The 23,878-nt window shown below is 36.7% G+C and overlaps 1 protein-coding gene across 2 annotated transcripts in view; it reads right to left on the bottom strand.

Moving 5' to 3' along the window:
• The window catches only part of arhgap29a (Rho GTPase activating protein 29a), a 49,722-nt gene that overhangs the window by 22,455 nt on the left and 3,389 nt on the right, over positions 1–23,878 (bottom strand). For both annotated transcript variants that reach the window (XM_088926675.1, XM_088926676.1), the window contains exon 2: positions 23,364–23,706. In XM_088926675.1, coding sequence (XP_088782801.1) covers positions 23,364–23,631 — 268 coding nt within the window. In that variant the 5' untranslated portion in view covers positions 23,632–23,706. The remainder of the gene's footprint in view (positions 1–23,363; positions 23,707–23,878) is intronic.

Below are 23,878 nucleotides of genomic sequence, written 5' to 3'. Positions count from 1 at the left end.
CAATCTTAAATACTGAACCAGATTACAAAAAAGTATATTCAGCCATTCTACATCTACAGTAGTCAGGTAAACAGGATGCTCTAACATAGCTGTTTAAAGCCTTTTAGAGGCTTCAAATGTGTTTAAGGAATCTGTATTGCACTGGAACAAAGGTGCGAAAATATTTCCTCATTTCTGTTTGAGCTTCTTTAAACCACAGTAGTCACCTTTTTTCAGTACACGTATGATGTTAACATTGCATAAGAAAACAACTGTATTTTCCACACCCTCTATCATTTCAGTCTACAGATTTTATTCACTTTATGATCATACCAAAGTTCATTACTTTTACTATTTGAAAGAAAATGCACAGGCACCACCTATGAAAACAGCTTCGCCAATGTAAAGTGCAGGCTGTTCTGCACTATAATCACGTAAGAGGAAAAAAAGGTGGTTAAAAACCACAGATGTTTTGCAGCTCTCAGCAAAAATCTTACTTTTTTTACATGCATAAAATTTCAAGTTTCATACTATGGGCTATTAGATGACTAAATCAGCAATTTGGCACACACAGACATTCTTACAAATCTTGAATTTCCCACAAAATAATTACATTACTTTGTTTCTCTGTCTGCTTTTCTACATTTGAAAACATAACTGCTGCACAGTAAGGTACCACAAGCATGCATCCCCTGGTATCAAAGCTCTGTTTGTGCTGACAGTCTGCACAGGATTACAGAGCTCATGGAAAAGGGGATCAGGGAGATTTTAGCAGTCTCCCATTTTTCTGCCCTTTTTTCGGTACAGGACAAAAAGGGCCTGTAGTGGAACTAATGCTATCGTGGAAGTGGCTACCATGACAATGACAGCTACACTTTGTTCAGGAAATCCAATCACTTCTGTGAACATCTGCAACGTGCTCTTATTTCATGTGCAATATAAAACACTAGATTATTTCTTTTTAAAGAAAAGATGTAGAGTGGTAATTCAAATATCTGACGCAAAGCTACCCATAAATTAGTATTTCAAGGAAATCTATTTTCTATTTTCAAAGCAACTACTACTGTAAAACAGCCCAGAGGAAAATGACCTTGCAGAACAGAAATAGTTCCTTTACAGGAAATATATTTTTTTACAATTATCTTTGTTTTGTTTACCAAAAGCGTCTCCAGATACCCATATCTGTGACATACATGTGACAATGTGACAAGTTTTAAAGAAATGTTCATCTTGGTTTTCACAATGTTTGTCTTAAAGCAATCAATCTCTTTTGCAAAGAATTGAATAGCTTCGCCAAAAAAAAGCGGTTAGATTAACTGAATCATTTGAATAGCATGCCCTGGGTTTACGCCAGTCAATGAAGTAATCTGCCTTTTGCCCCATCCAGTCACGGTGGAAACTGAACTTCTCAGACCTTACTGAATACACAAACGACCTCAGAACAGCACACATTCACTCTTTAGAATGTTTTTTGGGGAAAAAAAATCCCTCTTCAAAATAACAATGAAACAAAGGTTTCATTACAAAGGCCTATATACAAGGTTTTGCTAATTGTATTTAATTGTCTCTAGCAGCACCCACTGCTGCTGGTAAAACAAAGAGCATTAAAATAGAGCATAACAGCATAGCTCAAATAATTAAATGTTCATGGTTTTTTTTCCACCAAAGCCACAATGATACAAACTTTGAATTGCCATAGCTTCATATTTTAGCCCCCTTCCAAACAATCTTGAGTACTAGAGTTTAAAGGGACCAGCATATAGATAAGTGTAAGTGTACTTCAGCATCTTCCCAGAAGTCCCTGCCAGACCCCCAACAGGATATCTGGAGTCATATGCCACTCTATGGCAACTGTCTCCATCTGTCTTCATCAAGTGTCAAGCAAATCTACTTCCAGCACAGTTACCTGTTGTTTTCTTATTAAATGTTCTTTTGTTTCAGCACTATGCTCTATAAGGCGTTTCTAGAGTGTCTGGAAGAAGCAAGCTGGCTGTGCTGCCTAAATCATCTGAGATGCTAATCTAAATGAGAAATTTCTCTCTCTTATTGTGGCTTTCATCTGCAGGAGGATTTTCTATGAAGGCATTCGGCCTGTGGCTAGTTTTTTCCATGGAGTTTGCGCTGTTTTGAGAAAATAATTGGTTTAAGAAAGCAGACGGAATTGGTATCCCAACAAGATTTCAACATTATTGAATTTCATTACAGAACTACTCAATGGAACTTTTAAGTTACTGAGCTCTCAAGAGTTAGTATTTGAAGTACAGCATGCTGCAATATGATTGTATAAATTATTTACACTCCATAATGGTAAATCTTTGACAAGATTTAGGCAAAGGCAAAAAAATAATAGTGCCTCCAATTTTAATGGGATTTGTTGCCCACATTTTGGGCACAGTTCATGTTTTATTCCAGATGAAAACCTATTATATATCTAATTAACTTTCTGTATGTATACATTAATATGTTTAAAGTATGAGCTTTAACACTGCACCAACTGTATTAATCCTTTATCACAAACCCTCCTTCCACAATGAAAAGGACAGCAATGGTTTATTTTAAAGAAAGGTAATCTAGAAAGAAAAGCAATCAAAACACAGCATTTTCATAATTTTAATTTTCCTTTTAATTTTATACGCATGAGAAGGTGAACTATCCGCCCAAAAGGCATACATCAGCACTTGAGTACAGTATGTTAATGGGAGCCAGGCACAGTTCAATCTTTGGTCAGAGAATACAGTCCAATTGATTAGAAAAAAAAGCAGATTTCTCTTTTGACTGCTGTGGAAAGGAATGTGCCTGTATGGAACTGCTCTGTATCAGAGACAATATTCTACCTCAGAGGCCCCTACCATCCTGCCTACACGTTCCTCCTCGTGGAGCACATTCTCTTGAATGCAGCTGCACACCCCAGGTGAACTCCATTTTCTAAAGCCTGACCTCAAAAACAGGTCATAATCTGGGGTTGTGAAGAAGTCAACACTTGCACAGGGCAACCAAACAAAGCAAAGTATTTTTTTAATAAGAAAAGGGGGATTAAGGGAGAACTATTATTAAGAAAGGCTTTAATCAAAAGCAGAAAGGAAGCAATACCCTGAAGAGACATGCCTCAGAACTAATACGACAACCTTATCGAAATGAAAATGGTTGAAAGCACAATTACAAAGATAGCGCACATGCTACCAAATAATACAGTAAATTAAAACCTATTACCATAACCGTTTTATTTAGGTTGTGTGCCAAAAACCCAGCACACTGAAGAAAAAGATTATGCTGAATATTGTGACTTTGCCTTTGGAGTGCACTCAACATGACATTCAGAACAGTTGCAGTGTTAGTTAGCTCTGAGGCTTTGAACTTTTCAAACCTACTGTACCTTGGGTGCATAAAAAAAGACACTAGAAATAAACGACATTTAGAATGGAGGAGACAAGCTCAGGTGACAAAAACAAATCGTGCCTGCATTTTTATGTTTCAACAATCAAAAGCAACAATACAAACAAAATATTAATTGGATATCTTTCAGTTATTGTACACCAACTCTGGAAGTCAGTCCAAAGCTGTCCAGTAAATTCTCTTTATGTCCCATTATAGGAGGCAAACGGCTTTTCTCTGTCTTGGGATGCCCAGGTTTTAAGGGAAGAAGACCTTTTTATTGAGCAGCCACAAACATGTCTTATAAAAAAAATGTGTTCATTTACACTGTCCAAAAAACAAATTAGCAAGCTATAAAGTGTAGTCTTCTACTCAGCAGGACACAGCATAATCTACATAAGATCATCACTTAACCTTGTGGCTCCTTTCAGGGTGCATATAATAGGCCAGGCCCTACTGCCATGTGAAAAAGCAACAGGAATTACTAAGTAAAACACACTTCTTTCGGGGACAAGAATAGCTATTTGGCTAAGAAACCTTGTCTTTGTCCGAGAGGCCATTTGCAAATAGTGGCCTGTCGTCTCATCGACCTGAGAAATAAGGCTTTAGTAAGACAATAAATTGAGTTCTCACAAAGTGCAAGCCTTCACTCAGTGGAAGAAAAAAAAATCAGCTTTTGAGTGGAGGATGGGATACAGAGTTCCATTGACAAGCCGCTCAGTGTAAAACCCCATTCTTTTTACTTCATGTCCTCCCCTGGTTTTTGTATTCTAGCTGCCATTCAACTAGAAGCCTAAGAAAACTGAAAGCAGTCTGCTTCCATGTGTGAAAAATGAGTTGTCCTAAACAGTCATGAGCCCAGGATCTGTCTCACAGATAAAGAGGTGTGAGTACAGCCTGCACTGATGCCACATTTTTAGTTAATTAGCGTCATGGAAACCCTGCATTCCAGCATAGTGTGCTCTTCTGCTAACCATATGAGCACAGCAGAAAGATAAAAAATAAGAGGACTCTATTCCATTCACATTGCACACTATTGCAGTCAAATGTCTATCTATGCACAAAGACACCCTTAGAAACTCAGAACCTTAGCTAATTAGAATGCTTAATAAGGGTACAAGATGACACTTTGGTTAAATTAACTAATCTTTCAAACAAGGAGTTCTTGGATGCAAATTATATAGTGGTTATTTTAATATAATGTTTTTTACTTAGGGTAGCTGAAATGATTAGGCTATACACCTTACACCTTAGTCCACTGCAAGAGCCATTATCTCAAAAGAAAAAAATGAAAAAACTTTGTTTTGCCAACTGCATGGAAAAATCAAAATATGTAAACATTATTTTCTTCCCATAGACGTGGCTGCTTTGTAATTTTTTTACATAGTAAATACTGAAAAATCCTGTGATGTGACACAGAAGTTACGAAATTAGACAATAATAAAATATTAAGAATTTCACTAAATCCATTGTGACACTGTGAACTTACAAAATTGTTTCTTATCCGGTATTCACAAATTTCTAAACAAGCCTTAATTGCTACACCTTAACAGAAAATATTCAAACAAATTTCACCACACACAAGCTGAGGAGCTATGCTTACAATAAGATGGCTCCAGACTTTTGAAAGACATTCTCTACACTTTGATTTGTATTAGCCTAACTGAAAAGCACTTTATCTAAATATTAACATGCTAAATTCCTTTTTACCTTTGTTAAATTCTTTCCCTTGTGATCCTAGCTATGTTCAATCATGCATTTTAATCAGGAGAAGAATATATTATTTGTGCTTCAACAAATTTCAGTGAGTAAAAACAGCACTGTAGTAAGCACTTTCTGTAATCTGCTTGCGTGTGACAGTTGTAAAACAAAGTCCTGGAGCACTTTGATATGATATCAATTAAAAGCTTGGAAGATATTTAAACACTGCACTGAAAAATCACTGGCAACTACTGTATGTGAAGCTAAGGAACATTTGAAAGTTCCAGCAACAACTTTTCCTGGATTGTCAACAACATACCATTACATTGGAACAAAAAAAATATTAACAAATGGAGATATGCGTTGGATTTTTGTTTTGTTATTTTTCCTTTAAATCCACTGAAGAATTAAGAATACTTAAAAAAACATTTAAGTATTTTCTCAAAGACTGAAAACGCATGTCTAAATTAATCAAAATCTGACCTTTAAAATGTTTATTGTTACTGCTACTTAATAAATGATAAACTAAACCTAAATTGAATGTAACTGTAGTGGCAATGAGGATATTCTGTATCATTAAAACAAAAGCAATCACCTGAAAACGTTTTATAGTGGATGACAGATTACCATACATTAATCAAATATCAATACTCAAATATTGTTGAATATTAGAAGAAGCAATGGTGTACCTCTTTAACACACAAACTTCATTGCAGTCATTCATGAATTCTGTTAAGGCCTACATATTCTACATAGAGAAAGAAAAAAAGAAAAAGACAGCAGCATACAGATTATACCCAAATGCTTAAACTAAATACAGTCAAGATCTAAAAAAATGCAGAATAGCAAAACTAGCGGAAATCCAGTAACTGTTCTTCCTTCACAAGGGGATAGCCATTCCAGCTAAATGGAATCACAGCATGACTAATTTTACCCTTCTGCTCTGAGATTTTCAACTTTAGTCCACAACCTCCCCCCACACTCCCTACAAAAAAAAAAGATTGCAAAGTAGAACACACGAGTATCCTGGTTTCCTTAGAAACTCGTCTTTCTAAGGAACACATTCCTCTCCCCACCCAGATATTTCTCGCGTATAAAATTCAGTTCATTCACTGTGGAGAATCAGCATGCATGCAAATCAAATTAAGGCTACAGTAACACAGGATTTGCATGACGGCCATAATGTAAAATGACCAACCATACTACTATAATATTTTTTTTTAATCATAAAATAATTTCTAGAAAACTCTTTTTAATTGCAATGCATCAACAAATCAATTTCTTTACAGTCAATCACGCCTAGTGAGGAAGGAAGCAGATAAACAAAAAGTATATCATTTCTTATCATTTCCTGTGCTACATGTACATTAAAAACAGCATAAGACAAAACGGTGCTATATTTATTGCTCACTGTACACTGAAGAAATTAAGCTAAATAATTACTTAATACACTCTAACCAAAGGGGTCATGAATTACATCAACACCACATTTACTGTTGTGGCCCCACTGCTTACTGAGGCAGGTGGCCTGAGAATCTGTGGGCTTAAAATGGCAAATAACATAAAATGCAGAGTATTTACATTGTTTTTGTTTGTACTTGAAAATGTTGCTGCAGTTTAATGAAAATCTAATGAACAGCTATGAAAGCACTTCCATGCGCCGATTTACAGCACACAAAAATGGTTGCGCCATCTTCACGGCTAACGCAAGGGATGAAACACTTCAGCTGACAGTTAGAAATAGCTGTACTGCCACAGCCAGCCAACTCAGTTTACAACTCTCGCAATTATGAAGTGATTTAAAGTACTCGGCATTGTGTGCACCAGGAGAAGTGTGATCTAATGAATAGATGTGGCAGGCTCTCAGAATAAATAAAATTAACCTATAGCTCTCTCTTAAAAGGCAGAAAAAAATTAAACCCTTAACCTTTTAACACACTGCATTCTTTTCAGGCATAATCATCCACTGTGCTGTTCTGCAGATGATTCTTCCTTCTTGGCCTGACCCACCTCTGTGAATTAAGCAGGCCACCTACGAGTCACAGTGACCAGGCCCAGGATTAGAAGATTACACGGTGCTTGTTAAGAAATGAACCTTGCCTTGTGGACTTCCCCTACAAAAGCAACCCTGCTGCTTCACCTTTGAAGTGCCCATTCCCATGGCCACAAACAAAAGACAACCATTAAAACCTATTCCAAAGGCAACACACCTTCAATGTAGGTCGAGGTCGGTCCCAGTTGACCGCCTTTTTAAAGGAAATGCACTGTAGCAGGTTACCGACGTGCATTAGCAAACTAATGGACTTTATACCAAATACGTCTTCATGGACAATAGAAAACAAATTCACACCACCATTCTGACCAATGAAATGTGTGACGTTGCATTGGCTAAAGTTTTCTTTCAAATTTTGAAACCTTTAATGAAACAAGCCCAAGATAAAAATATAAAATAGAAGCTTCAAATTAATTCTTATCACTGTGTTTTGAGCTTGGAACCAGTCATATTCTTTTTAAACTTAAATTTGAAATTGACAGGTGTTTGACACCTGAGCATACTGAGGCAATTCATGTAGCTCTGTACTTCTTTCACATTGAAAAATGGCACAAGATACAGCTGATAAAGGCTTCAGTTGAAAGTACAGGTAGTTTTGAGCATTTGAGCAACAAGACAAAATAATCATAATTCCTTGCATTTATGTTGTGTGTATCATACCAAAGGATCCTAAATTAATTAATTAGACAGGACTCCGAAGTTAATACCCTACCTGAAAATTGCCATGGGATCGTTAATAGAGTCAAAAGACCTTGCTTTCATCAGAAACATGGTACCACCAACTGTACTGGTTTGGAAATTCTGGTCCAGGGAGAAGAGCACCACCTACTGGCCCACAAACACTACTTCATTAGCAACAATTCTTTTTTTGGACCCTGGTCTCCCATCTCAATACAAACCTACCCTATCCTTGCTTACACTTATATAGCACTTTTCTGGACACTCAACTCAAAGCACTTTACAGGTAATGGGGACTCCCCTCCACCACCACCAATGTGCAGCATCCACCTGGATGATGTGACGGCAGCCATAGTGCACCAGAACGCTCACCACACATCAGCTATCAGTGGGGAGGAAAGCAGAGAGTAATGAAGCCAATTCATAGATGGGGATTATTAGGAGGCCATGATTGGTAAGGGCCAATGGGAAATTTGGCCAGGACGCCGGGGTTACACCCCTACTCTTTTCGAGAAACACCCTGGGATTTTTAATGACCACAGAGAATCAGGACCTCGGTTTTACGTCTCATCCGAAGGACGGCACCTGTTTACAGTTTAGTGTCCCCGTCACTGGGGCATTAGGACCCACATGGACCACAGGGTGAGCGCCCCCTGCTGGCCACACTAACACCTCTTCCAGAAGCAACTCCTCTTCCAGGAGGTCTCCCATCCAGGTGCTGACCAGGCTCACACCTGCTTAACTTCAGTGGGTTGCCAGTTGTGAGATGCAGAGTGATATGGCTGCTGGCATAATAGTCATTGCCTGGAAAATGTAATAATGGTTGCCACATTATCAAACGAGACAAAAGTAAACCAAGAAATTACAGACAACTTCTATTACATATTACAGAAACAATTAGCAACTAGAACTAAAGGATTAGAAACTAAACTGGAAGGTCATCTGTATGGCAATACGATTCAATGGAATAGTATTTATTATAGTCTCCAAAAGGCAGACCTTGATTAACTAGTGTTTTGCTGTTCTTTAAAAAGAACAGTAGTATCTGACAAAGTGAGCATATGATACAACAGATTTCAATTTTCAGAAGGCTTTTGGTAACTTTCTCAAAACAATTCTCAAATTGCAGACAGTAGGCATTGAGGAAATGCATGTACTTGGATTCAGAACAGGTAATAGAAAAAAAGCACAGATAAGGGATGGATGCTTTAATTGCAGAGATAAAACTAGCAGAGTACCACAGGGATCTGTATTAGGACCAATGCTCTTCCTAATTTATATCAACGATGTATTTATCTGCTATCAAAATAACAGATGACTGTCAAATACTGTTGAAACTGCAAAGGGTATTCAAGGAGATACATACAACACATTCAATTAATTGCCAGGCAGTTGGCAATTAATGTAGACAAGAGGAGGGTGCTACACTTAACAAAAATGAAAATTGAGCAAAGTGTTAGAATTGCATAATGCACTAGTAAGCCTGCATTCGGAATATCATTAGGTGCTGTAGGTGCTTAAGGTACTACTTTACACGATGAGTTGGAACATAGAGCTTGAAACAAGTGGTTGAAGCCAAGCTGACACCACTACTTCCTTCAAGAAAAGACTGGGTGTGATCTTAAAAAAAAAAGAATAAGTGGTCCAACTGCCGTCACTTATAAATTTTATTTTTAAAAATACACAAGAGACAAAAAATATGTCAAGACAGAAAACTAAGTCAATGAAGGAAGCAAGATCATGTTGGGTCAAATGTCAGTTCCTCTCATTTAAAAACTTGTATATTCAGATTCCAAATTCCTATACTTGGACATTAGAACACAAGCTGCACTCTAAGGAGAGGCCTCTACCAGTTAAACATTAATTAACCTCACTACGACACAAATGCAACAGAACGCATGTAGTATACAAAGAAGCAGACTCATGCAAATTGCTTAAGTGTAATTCTCCATCTGAGTAAGGACTCTGAACTCCACCACTTCAAGAGTTTAGTCAGAAAATTAAGATAGGATTTATGTTATTTACTGAAATCCTAATGTTTCCCATGAGCGTAAAACAGATTTTTGCATGCTTCTTTTATATAGTCTGCCAAGCAACAATGATTTAAAGTAGTTCCATATTTTGATTTAATAAGATTCACAATTGTTTTCAGTATTACGTTGTTAAATTTATTTTTTGAAATACCATATCCCCAGATGTTGTTCAAATTTAAAAACTTGCAGTACTAATCCAGAATCTGTTTTTTTTCCTCTATTTTCTACTAAGCCATCCATCACAGAGTCAAGGCAGCTAACCTTTCTCTCCTGATCCGGTCTGTATGGAATACTGAGAGCTGGTATTCCAACTATGCTCCATTTCAGAGAGCTCTGAAACTCCCACGGAGCAGAAGCCAGAAGCCAACATGCCTAGTTTAGCCTCTATAGCAGGGACCTGTGCTTTAAAATTTACAGCTCAATATGGCTACAATGTCATTCAAGGAGGATCTTGTCAAAAATTCAAAACAGCAACAGCTGTTTTTGCATTACTTTGAAACAAATAAGTACCAAGATGTAAGCAAAGCACACACACTGTTTTTCTTTAATGTATTTGTCTTCTTTTAAAGGTTGTTGTCCTCTTTTGTCCTGAAAGTCTTCACCTCATGTGCTTCTCAAGGGGCAGAGGGATGGTTCTTAAAATCCTAAATCAAGATATTTCTAAATGTATCTGCAGTATAACTATAAGCATATATGTACATATAAATTTAATCTTACTCTGTTGGCCTATGTGTGTAACTGTGTCAAATTAAAAAAATTGCAATGAAATTAAGATGTAGATTATACACAAAGACAATTAGTGCTTTCTAGAGAACTTAACAATATATTAGGAATTCAGAGCTTTTAACACTAATTGGGGTAGTGCGTAGCACGGGTCAATAATTTAGTTGCATGCATTTTCTAAATGTGTCACATTGTTGAGCATATAAAAGTTTCTATTATATTGTTTTTAAGACCACAGAGATTTGATTACATGTGTCACCCTGTTTTTAAACTCTTCAACATCTTTATATAAAGCCTACAAAACAACATAAAGATCAAACTAATTTAAAATTCTTTATGAATAATGCAAATTTCACCCAGTCATAAATTATCGCTGTCACTAACAATGGGATCAAGGAAAACACTTGATATGCTGTGTATGCATTGTTTCCATTAGGATAATTCTTAAGAGGCCCACACATATTCATCCCCTATAACCATTCCTTCTGCTCACAAACTAATTCCCCCCCAGTGATTATATGAGACACCCCACCTCTTCTTTCACCCCTTGGGTCAGCCATAATATAGCCCCTGCTACACTACACGCTATGTCTGTTCATGTTTTCCTTACCCTACATCAAATATGGTCCCTTTTTATTTTTTTAAATATGAAGTTTAGCATAATTACACACAACTGACAGGACCACTCCATGGGTATATTGGCCTTTTCACAGGAGTGGTGATGATAAGAAGTTCTGAGTGTTTCACAAAATACCCCAGTGTCTTGCTCTAAATAGAATTTAACACATTTGGCAAATCCTTTGAATGCCTAGCACACATTAACTGAAAATTTTATTACAAAGGACTATCTTCTAACAATATTTATTAGGAAGCTACTTAGATTAAACCTTTAATAACCTTTAATAAAAAAAAGCCCTAAGAGAGCTTTTTAAAGTATTGCATAAATCGATAGTCTATAAAAATTGAGGCTCAGACTGCACAAAAAATTCAGTTATGAGACATTTACTCAGGTAGACAAAAATTTAAAGCCACAGTGTCTGTCCAGTTGAACTGTGTTCAATATTTCACTTGCATGTTGAACATCTGTACTCCATTATAGAGGTTTTACTGTGGTACAGCACTGTATAGATATAAGCAAGGGGTACTGTGTGGGTGGAGCATACCGACATAGGGTAAGGTAAACCATTATACAAAGCAAGTACGTGGAACCACCATAAGAAAGATGCAAATTTATTATGATAACCTTGCAAATGTGCTGTGCTAAATCTACCCCGAAAACATAAGATGCATTGTTTACCCTAAAATTCTTGTGACTCTTCTGTACTGTAAAGAATTGTTCATGAAAGAAGACCAAAAAAAGACAACTGAGGAATCAGGACCATAATCTCCTTTTCATTGTGCCTTTTGATTTAGACTATCCTATTAGGGTAATCATTAATGTTATTAACCTCTCCAACATATTCAGATAATTAAATAACAAGCCCGGTTAAATATGCAGTAATTGTGTCCTGTTGTACTTTTAAGGTTTAAAATAATGCCATGAACCTAAACCTTTGAATCAATCATCAAAAAGAAGAAACAGTTTCTCTGTGTGAAGCTTCCTTACACATGTAAGGCATTTGCCTTATAGACCTGTACCTTATAGGAGCTTTATTAAATCATTACAAACATTTCAGCAGAAGGGTTGCTTCTGCTGCAGACTGTCCTAATCCAGAGGGGGAGTTCAGCCTGTAATCTGCTCCAGAGGATCAGTTTACTGTCTAGGTTTGTGATCAAGCAAAGCTATAAAGTAAACACTGACTTTTAATCACTAGTTTCCTGATGATAAAACTTTTTTTCTCTGGCAATTTGTTTTTTAGTTCTTATCAGGCTTTCACCTTTTGAAATAGAATGCTTTTATAGCACCTAGTTGAAAGAAAACAGAAGGAGTGCAAATAGCTCAGACCATTTAAAGCTAAATTGCACTGTAAAACAAACCTGACACCAACACCTGTAGGAACATATCTTGTTCTGAAAATCTCTTTAATAAAAAGTCCTATCCTAAAAGCTATGATATATTCATCATATTTTTAAAATGATTCATTGCAAAGTAATGCCTTTGGGTTTTCTGAAAAGACATAAAACAGGCCAACATGTTGTTTTTGTGTTATCTATTCAAAAAGAACCCATTATTAGCCCACACTACTTAACAAATCCAGGATATCCAAGCACCTCACTCAACCCCCATACACCAACTAACATGCCTGAACCTTTACACATAATGCTGTTGATATGACTCACTCATTACAAGCTGCTTATCTATTATCTGTGAAGTCTACTTCACTGTTCTTGGGTTTTTTTAAAATTCACTATATTGCAAAAGACAGTATTACAGACTACTAATAAAGTACATTATTGTAGTTTATTTTTAACTTTAAGGGACTCAAATTAAGTGTATATACAAAATGCCAATCATAAAACAGTAGGAAGTAGGAACCTTCAGTCGAACCCTTTGATTAAAATGCATAATGTCAAATGAAGTTACATTTTCATTAGACACGTTGCATAAAGTGCTGTGCTACAGAGACGTACCTATGGATTTGTGGAAACACCTGAATGCTGATTTGCATCCAGCTTAGTCAAGCAATCTACAACAGGTGGGCAAATGTTTGTTTTAGTTCCAAGTTTCTTCTGACCAGTGATCCTTTCCTGCCTGGCTGAATGAATCTCTGCTTGGAGTCAACAGCTCATGCAGCTTTAAGAGAGTAACACCAATTCATTTAATCAACTGAGCATTTTACACAGGCTTTATAAACAATGCAGTTTACAGGGATGAGTTTAACTGAAACTTTAGCTCTCCGTGAGGTCTTACGAATTCTTCCTAATGAAGAAGGCGCGGATTTGTCGGTCATGGCTTGATGGAGTCAAGTCTAAAAGGGAAACAGCCAACATGAAAATTCAGCCATAGCATTCCAAACTTTATTTCATTAATGGAAGTTGCACCTCGTGCTTCTTTTGAAGATGTCAAACATGCCATAAAATTAACAGAAATAACGCACTTGTGAACTTCTACTTGTGGAAACCCGATAACATATGTATCACACCTAACTGAGGGTCCACTTTTTCTTTTTAATTGCCTCTTATTCACGTTCCAGGACTGCAATTAAACACAAGAAAAAAAGATGGAGGGAGGGGCATTCAAATATATAAAAAGCAATGGAGTATTGCTTTTGAAAAAATGCATATAAAATAAGATAGGAATTATAACAAATTATCTTAGGCTACATCAATATTAGTCACTTCAGTTAATGTAGAGTGTTAAGCTTCCTTTTCTTTGCTTTATATTTATCCGCAGTGATAAATTTTCCAAACACAAACTGGCTTCACACAATGCTGGGTCTGATTTCTATGGCTCTTTAACTGTTCCACTTGCACCATAACAAATTCACTGAACTGCAGTAACACTCATAACCATAAATCCAGCCTCTAGGAAATGCAGCCAGAAAACTGAGGCACAGTGAAGGCTGAGGTTTAAAAATGGCCCACAAACCTTTGTCCAAATGTGCCAGGTCATTAAACACTACAAATAACATGGAAGTCTATTCTGCCACTTCAAAAGATGCCCCCTGCCACACTTCTGTAGGTCAATTTAAAAGCAATATACATCTATTCAGTTACAACACACACTGAGAACTATGACTTTGGCTTGTGAGATATGTTACAAACAACCCAATTTCCTGAAAGGACAGAAAAGTGCTGTACAACTGCTGGATTTCAACATATATCAGTTTTCCCCAAATTTAAACAAAAACACCATATGCTGCCCTGCCCCCATCCAGCCCCCAGCTGGGCTATAATCTGCTAGTACTAAGTGATAAGTAACTGCAGGGAACTCCATAGCTACAAATTAATGTAATTAAATAAAACAAACTGCTTATCAAGGCAATACTGCTGACTAGGGAAAAAGACAAAAATTACTCCTAAAATGCATTGAGGAACTACTTGGAATGTTAGCCCAGTTTACAGCAAACACTTACAAAGTAAGATTGAAACTCATATCAGAAAAACTCTTAAAACTGAACTTACAGTACCTCTAAACAAACCATGAGCTCAAGACCCGACAAAATTTGGTTTCAAGCCCAAAGTCTTTCACAGCACTCTTCAACAACAAGGAAAATTTTAGGCTTCGGATAAGCACCGTTTTGTTTTGGAGGTCTAAAAGTCTTTAATTTTAGAAAATTCTGCCATTACTAAAAAAAAAATCACTAATGTCATTTTAGGTAGTCTCAAAGGACCACGGATAAAAGTCAAAATTTTCCACAAAGTAATCATGAAAAAAAGAACACGGTTTGTCCCCATATAAAAACTTTCAAATGAAATAATTTCTTAAGTTTATAAAAACAAAAATTCTTCTTGCTACTCATTTTTATTGTTCAGCTTTTCATTAACCTTTAACTGGCTTGCCTTAAAGCATTCTGGTAGTTACCCTGATAGCTTTAGTCTCTTAAAATTTGATTCATGAAGAAGAAACCTAAAAAAAATGTAAAGGTCTATCAAATGTTCTCACAACAGCTTTTAATAAACATATCTTGAAGCACTTTATAAATTATGTAGATCTGGTTAGTACAGGTGCATTAATATACAAGACCTAATAGGATATTCAGTGCTGAGCTGCAGCACAGTATGGTAAAATTGTTTTTTATAACAGTCAAATAACCTTAAAATTAATTTGGTTTCAAAATGGAAAAAAAAATCAGAATCATTGTGCTCAAAAGTCAATGACAAAATGTAATTCAAGAGAATAGGGAGTTCTAACATTCTTGGATTATTGCCATACAGATTAGTCATGATATAGTAGAAGGAATAATGATACTGCACTGTACACTTTGTTAGAGCTCTTTGTTCAGCTCCTCTCAACACATAACACCTTTTCTGTCAGATCTGGTTGAAAATTAAATTGAACAGTGCATTTAGGTTTATGTAAAAGAATGATGCTGAATACTAGCTTTTCCTGATGAAAACTACGTTTTACAACTAAACCAGTTGCCTTTAAAAACATTTTCAAAGGTTAAAAACAGAACCATTTTTTTAAAAAGGTCATCACTGTATTTTATATTGCATTTTGAATAGCGGAATCCCAGAGGCAATTCATATATCAGATGTTTCTATGTAACAAAAATAGAAGCTCCTTTGCATAATTACGTTTTTAAAGGAATGTAAACTTTAAAAAAAAACTTTACAATTCTTAACACGTCAGCATAGAGAACATACAAAATACAAATTTACGAGCTGCGGACAAGAACGTGCCTTGTGTTTTTCTATGTTCAGTCCTCTGCTTTCAAAGCATGTCACTTGACAATGGAAAATAGTAAACTCGCACTGAATAAGATTAGCATAAAACCTAGTGATGATGATGAAAAAACAGCATTTTGACTATAGAGCCTTCTACAGGTGAGACACCTGGAAGAGCTGAAACACTGTATTTTTCTTTCTTTGCAGTGTGGAATTAAGCTCTACTTGTTTCTAAATAGAATGTTAACTTTACAGCTTACTTGCTGGTTTGCTTAACCTTGAACTGTTACAGTACACAGACTGTTGGGAAACAGTTTTGACTTCATGAAGAGGAACTTACCACAATATTTTCCTACTTAGAGATAACTCCACAATACTGACAGTAGTAAGGCCCTATATAGTGCTTCGGGAAGGACCAGATTCTTGAAGTTTCTCACTTCAATTGAAGCCACGAAAAATAATTATTTCCTACTACCATGCTACTTTATTTAGAGCCAACATAGTACTGTAATTAAAGATTTCCTCCCATTAACTCTGCAAACCCAGATCTTGTTAGATCTGGTTTCTAAGATCTGATATTTTCATGAACAAAGGAGTCCCTGAAAGGACTATAGTTGCAGTTACGATATACAGTGCTGTTGCAATAGTGCTTTGCACTCATAACATGTTCACAACAGATAGATTAAGGCAACTTGAAATCGCCTCCATTCATTTCAACAAGACCCAAGGCCAGATGTAAGTAGTTTAAAGTGTATAATGTAGAACAACAATGTAAAAAATATGGAATTATTCAAGTTACAAGGTAAGTTTCTATTTTCCCATGGAAGGCATAAAATAAACCAGAAGCAGTTCTACACTATAGCAACTGCAATTCTCTATTTTAGATAGATAGATAATACTTTATTAATCCCGTAGGGAAATTGATGAATTGATTTTCAGTGAAAACATTTCACTACTTGTATAGCAGTTGTGATGCTTTGTCCAAAACCACAGAACACAATTTTAGATTACAATTCACACAACAAAAAGGAAGAGTGTTCAGAGAAACAATGAAATTTTAAGTGTCACTTCTGCATTTAAGATTATCAAATACCTAGCAACTGTTGATCTAAGGCACTATAGCAACAAGTGAACATTTGTTCTAAAGGAATGCAGTGTATGTGAGTGGGGGATGGTAGGAAACTACAGCTCTACTTTGGAAACTGAGGGGCTTTTATTTGCTTGTATCAAAATGATTAGCTGTTCCCTTAATAGCCCCAGCCATAATGGTCAATATTGATTCGGTAGTTAAAAATACACTAGATAGCAAAACCTTGAGAAGCTGCAAGAGTGGGAAAAAAATTGCTACAGATACTGAAAAAGGTCACTTTTCTTATCTCTGGAAGACAAACACATGGAATTTGGAAGTTTCCCAGAGCTTTTCACATGTAGCATGTAGCACATTCTATGATTAAAATGATATTCAAATAAGATTCGTGTGGATTTCTATTAAAGCAATAAAATAGTTTTAAATATTCATTATTCCGACCATTTTCTAAAACCTTTATCCAATACAGGGTTGTGGGGGATCCTGGCAGGCCCATTCAATGATATTGCCTTACTTATATTTAGGTAACATTTTATACCCAAAAGGACCTCAAACTGCTTTACATACAGGTGGGGGAACGGCTTCCTCCACTGCTGAATTCAAGCCACCACTATGTTGATGCAAGGCAGCCATTAACTCCTCTACACCTGTGGTTCCCAGCCATGGTCCTGGAAGAAGACTGTGTGAGCTGGCTTTTCTTCCAGTGTTCCTTCGTATATCTCCAGTGTTAATGAGGACTTCCTTGATCAGCTTGTTTTTTTTAGGCTTTTATTTAACTTTTTCCTTTGGTCAGTCCTGAAAGTAAAAAAACACCCTCTTTCAAGGGTATAGTTCCCAAGAACACACATACAACTTGACACAGCCCAGTCTTCAAATCACTTGCTGTTATTTCTGACTAAACAGTTCTTATGAATTAATTAACTGATGATAAGCAGGCAAAGGTGGGGTTGACAATGTATCAAAATTCAAAATAAGAGTATTTTTCTTTACTTTCTGCAGAGGTCTAATTGGTTCAGAAAACACATCTTAGAACAGCGTTAAAACTCAAAACTAGGATGATACCAATTATAAATTCTGTTTGAGCTTTTAAGAACAGTAAGTAAATCAACAAATGTGCCCCATGCACAAACGTAAATCAGTTGTGTAGTTAAGAACTTGCTGGAGCAAAAACCAGAGAAGACAATGTAAATACAGGACCAGGGCTGGGAAACTCCTCTCTACACAACAGATCAAGTAGAGAAGTAAGATGTTGCTTCAGATTCTGCAAACCCAGAATGGAGCAAAGGATCCAGAATTAACACCACTCCTCCAATAAAAGAGCCACAGATCTGTCATGACAAAGAAGTCAGGATTGCAGTTTAACATCTTATTGAAAGAAAGCAGCTCCAACAGCACCAGAACCACCTCCTGGGTCATTGGTTTGGCAATGCTGGTGCAGAAGGAAGAGCTCCACCTATGGGACCACCACTTATAACAACAACTTGGTGTTCCTCTAATCCCAGTCCGGATTAGCTTCAAAAAGAATTGACGAGATCAGGCCAAGAGTTGGTAGTGCTCTTTTTTAAGAAGGCAGGTTTGTCAAGACAAATTCAAAATGCAATTAAATGCTGACTGAAGATTTATATAACTTCTACTGTAAATATCCATATTCCCTGGCAGCAGATAGCTTTTGAAGGATGGTGAATCTGCAGATTTGGAAGATGTTCAAAGTCAGGATGCAGTTGCAGTGAGAGGCTCAAAAAAGACAAATAAATAAATCTGTTTGATCTATTGTGCTGTACAGAACACTTCAACATCAAAAACACTGAAAATAACTTAGGTACAATCAGAGGTTCTTGGACTGAATCTATATCAAATTCTTTTGGCTATGCTTGAGTCAGCCTAAAATGCAGTATGACTTTGGACAATGTTGTTATTACGCATATGACCCCCACTTACAGAACAAGTGAAACCAGCTACGTTTTTCTTTTATATTAATCCAGAGCATTAGCTGTGTACCATGTTGTTCCAATTCAAAAGATGAGCATTTTCACAATAGCTCTTAAGCAACAAAATACCCCAGGTTAAGCTGAAGTGAAAAACGGAATGCCAACACTACAAGGTAATAACTTAAAAAGATGCAGAAATTAATAGGAATGAAAATAATGTGATTTGAAATCAGTCATTTTTAATTCAGTCTCCTTCCTGTTCTTAGGAAGGGGAGGGAAAGGTCAGAGCAGAGGTCAATAGCTCCTGGTTTTTTACAAGTGTTGTATGGAGAGGAGAACTTAACACAGAACTGAAAAGCAGGGTTTGCGTCATAAACCACAGCTATGAAAGCACACTTACAGGAATGTTGCAAATTCCTTGTATTGGCCCCCATTTCAACAGGAAATACATGCACCCCAGAGGAAAATATAGAGACTCACAGAATAGCCAAACAAACCGAATCTCTGCTTTAAGTATGCTAGCATATTACAGCTGGCAAAGGAATGAAAGTAGGTGTGAGGTGTGATGCAGATACCTTCAGAACATGTTAATCCAATTCAGAATTACAGTCCTCATTTTTTCAGTGCATTACAGAGGCAGTTTGTGAAATACTTGCCATCATCATTTTAAAATGATAGACTGCACTCTCCTGCATACCTTTAGTCATTTGTTACGGCAGGCATTTTTAAAATATCCAGCAAATGGTATGTATTCATCCATGCTGTCATCAGGTTAAAAACATCTTTTAAAAAAAATCTACAGCCGCCAGTCTGTGCTGTGTTAATTCTACCTCTGGCAAAACAAATGCCTGCTTAAGAAAAAAAAATACTAAAACCTCTGTAAGGAAAAATGCTGTAGGAAGTTTGAGTGGTATACTGAAAAACAAAACTGAAGCTGCTTGACTTGCAGAAAATGTCACCAGGGAACACTTGTCTGCAGAATCTTCTTTTCTTCAGCATGATGGAACCTTTACCTTTGATCATGCTGACAGAAGCTAACTACCATTCTGCTTAACAGAGCAAAGAGTGAAATAAATTAAGCTGCAACAAAAAATTAATATTATTGGTATATTTAAACATATTCAAAGCCTTTGTTCTGCAAACATGAAGTTTACATTATACTGCATACCTTTAATGCAGGGGTTACTAAGGCTGTAAACCATTTGAAAGGTAACTAGTACTATACCAATAATAAAATGTATTATTCTAAATACAACTATCACAGCAAAGGCAGCATCTGTTGCTTAGGATCGCTGAAACTGTTCTCAGAAAACATCACATAAAAATGCACAAAGATGTACCCTTAACATGAGGATTACCCTTCTGGGCCACATTAAACCCTTCATAATATAAACAACCGATAACAATCACCATTTAAGGTGACGAGAGTAAAATGTCTAAAAAAAAAAGTAATTTTTTATTCAAACCGGTCAAGGCTTTTCACAGGGAATAGACGTTCCTGCTATTCTTAGATGGGAAAGTGAATTTTCAGCCAAACAGTCTGGACAAACCGCTCAAGAGACGATCTTTAGGACATGTGGTCAGTGTCACATTACCAGTCTTATTTGAAACTCACAGAAATCACAGCTTTTAGTATACAACCATTCTCATATTGCAATTAAAAAGTTCAACATTTATGCTAATCTTGGAAGCCTAGAATATTTTAAAATTGCATAAAAGAAACATTTAGGTATTGTATGGTACTATACACAAAAACACCCCACATAAATAGAGTGATTAACAACAAACATAATCTAGGATGAAAGATCTCCTAGTAGACATACTGTATAACAACCATAATGATACCAGGCATAAGTACTGAAGAGACTGTACATTATTTTCAGCCATACTTTATCTGATAGTTGAACAATAGTGTCTATTCTCAGCTCAAACATCCAGTCCTCTGGATCCACCCAGCTAACTACCACAAATTACACTTTGAAGATGTTTGCTGACCCATAACTTAATTAAACTAGACAAGATCATTATCTTCAAGAAGTCTATTTCCGAGTTACTCTATATGTACTGTAATATTAACTGAAGTTAGGATCAGATGATGTGTGTTGCTCCAGAATTTCATTAAACTCAAATAGATAGGCCTACGTCCTTTGGTGCCTAAAAGAACTTCCCTATTTACAACTACAGCTTCTGCAGACCTGAAAACTGAAACGGTGTCCAGGAAGCAAACTATTACTCAAACCATGATAACAGATTTCACTTTGATAAGGCTCATTATTGAGGTGTACTGACCTAAAACTTGGCCCTAGAGGACCATTCTATTTAGTAACTAGGATAAGTGTTTCTAGTAGAAGAAAATTAATATGCTACATAATGTCAATATTAGAAAAAAAATTAATGTATAGGCCACTCTTAGAATAAATAGTTTCTGTTTGTTCGTACTGTATACTCTTCTGAACAGAAACAGCTTTGATTGTTCAGGCTTGACTTGTTGCACTAAGGAATTTCAGAGATCATAATGTTGACTTGGTTTATTTTTTTTAAAATCATCCTTAAAAACGATTGAATTTTCCATTTTCCTTAGAATCAACCTACATCTTCATACCTCTCTTAGATGATTTAAGTAAACAAAACTTCTGACCAGAAGTAATAGGATACATAAAATTCATAAAGGCAAGAGAATAGCTCCTCCTGTACTACTGCCATCTTCTAACTAGGAGAAATCAAGCAATCTCTGTTCAAAAATGACTACAATGCAAGGTATCAACAGTGAAAGCAGCTTGTTTATCATACAGAGGAACACAACTGAAGGGAGTCTGAGGGCAAACTGACTTAATTCAATGATTACAAAGCTTTGGGAATGATTCAGCTTGGCTCAGCCTCAGGGACAGGAATGTGACAATCACCCACACAGAATATCAATTACCTTTTCCCATTTGTAGTTATTTTTAAATTTTACTAAGACTAAATTTTTCTGAAAATTGTCATGGAGCCACAGACGCAGCTGGCATACATTCGGTTAACTGTTCAAGAAGGTGATGTGTGGAAAAACTCATTCTTAATTACGGAAGCAGGTTCTATTTAACATACTCTCTATGGAAACCCACAGGCAATGGCCTTCCACGTCAGCCCCACTGCATGAATAAAAAATATAATTAAATGTAAATTAATTGCACTTGGTAGGTATCACATATATTATCTATTTATCACTTGATAATATAAGCAGTTGTTCTAATACTATTCTCTATTGTGTATATTTAGTACTGTTCTCTACTGTGTATATTTAAATAATTTATCTAATTGATCTTGTCCTTAGTTAACTACTGAAGGTGTCACAAAGCCTGAAAATACACATATCAGAAGCCACAGTGGAAAGCAACATGCCTTCTTGTACGCAATACATGGTATTCTTTGATCTATGTGGTTTTACAATGATGAATTTCTGTCAAAAAGGTAATGCTGGATTATACATTGCTATGTTCACATATTTGCTGCCACTGCATTAGTAACAACAGATTCGCAGGTATTAGTTTCTTAAGCGAACCAAAGAAAACATTTAAAAGGATGAAATAGGCTTGGCTCAATGTTTCTAAGATTTTTGTTTAAAAATTAAAAAAGGTAAACAAGGAAGGGTTCCCTGTAAAACATTAAGGTGAACAAAAACAATGACTAGCTACAACAAAAAGTAAATACAGTAATAAAAATAACTTGGGGCTAAACAGTATGTGAAGAGTTGTGTATTGTTCTACAGATGACACATTAGCGCAATAAATTCTCAGGTAGACAGAGCATTCTATAATTCTTAAGCAGCAGTTCATCAAAACACTGTCAAATTATGAGGTTTACCTATGCAGCTGACAGATACTCCTACAATGCAAAGAATAGGAAAACATTCTGCAACTCTCACCCAGTACAGACACCAGATAAAGTTGGTTCACTGGAGTCAGTGACCGAGAGGATGGAAACAGGTCAGTGTAAGAATAAGACAGCACTTTGAATATCCTATCTGTTGGTCAGGTCAGGTTTAATGAGCACACTTTGTAACAGGTGGACCTACAGTATAATGTCATTTTGAATGCAAGTACCTTCCCCCCCCCCCCCCCAAGATATCCCAGTTGTGTTTCACTTCTGAAGCTCTGACAGGAACAACTACTAGAAGAACAACTTTAATAAAGAGAAAAGTTCATATTCAAAGTGCACACATTAACACTATTAGTTTAAAACAATAGTTTTATAAACATATGTACTGTTCCTTTATTGCAAGCAAATATTCATCTGACATATTTCTAGGTGCACTGAGAAAAACTGCTTTCTAAAAAACTCAGAAGGCCCTTAAAAATAATAATGTAGCTGATGTTTTTATCCGAAGTGACTTACATTTGTATCCATTTATACAGCCAGGAGGGTATTTTACTGGCACAATATGACTGAAAAACTTTGCCTAAGGGTATGACAGCAGCGTCCCACCTGCTTCTACATTACCAAAAGAATGGGGGGTTGCGTCGAGCAGCATTTAATATAGGATGGATTCCCGAACCCACCTTCAGCGCGAAAAGCCTCTTTAAGGTGGAGAAGCACATCGGCAAACTTGCGGACATCATTGACGAGCTGCATTATATAGTCAGGGTCCACCCCGGGATTCTCCAGGCCATCCGAGCTGGAGCTGATGCTGCTCAGGGAGTTGCTCTTGGTACCACGGCCCATTCCCCAAGTCCCCGTGCCAGCTGACAGGGGGAAGAAGTTCGAGTTTGAGAGCCGTGCAATCCCCAGGGAGCGCTTGGTGCCGCCACTGGCGCTCTGTCGCAACATCCCAACGGGTGCTCCAGAAATCCTGGCCACGTTAACGGCAGATCCCACTAGACTTCCATCCGCGAAGAGCTGCTCCTAGGTTGAATGCAAGAAGAGTTTTAGCAAACGCAACACCACAATGAGAAAGAAGAAATAAACTTCCTCTGCTAACCAGCCGCACAACAGACCTAACACCAAGCGGATGTTGCCAAAAAGCTTCAGCTACGTAACAGCATTGCACATGGCGCAACCACAAAAAGAGCACTGT

The sequence above is a fragment of the Atractosteus spatula genome, chromosome 11 (assembly GCF_055471065.1).
Source record: "Atractosteus spatula isolate fAtrSpa1 chromosome 11, fAtrSpa1.hap1, whole genome shotgun sequence".
NCBI lineage: Eukaryota > Metazoa > Chordata > Actinopteri > Semionotiformes > Lepisosteidae > Atractosteus > Atractosteus spatula.
The sequence above is the reverse complement of the archived record's forward strand: the minus strand, read 5'-3'. Positions and strand labels throughout refer to the sequence as shown.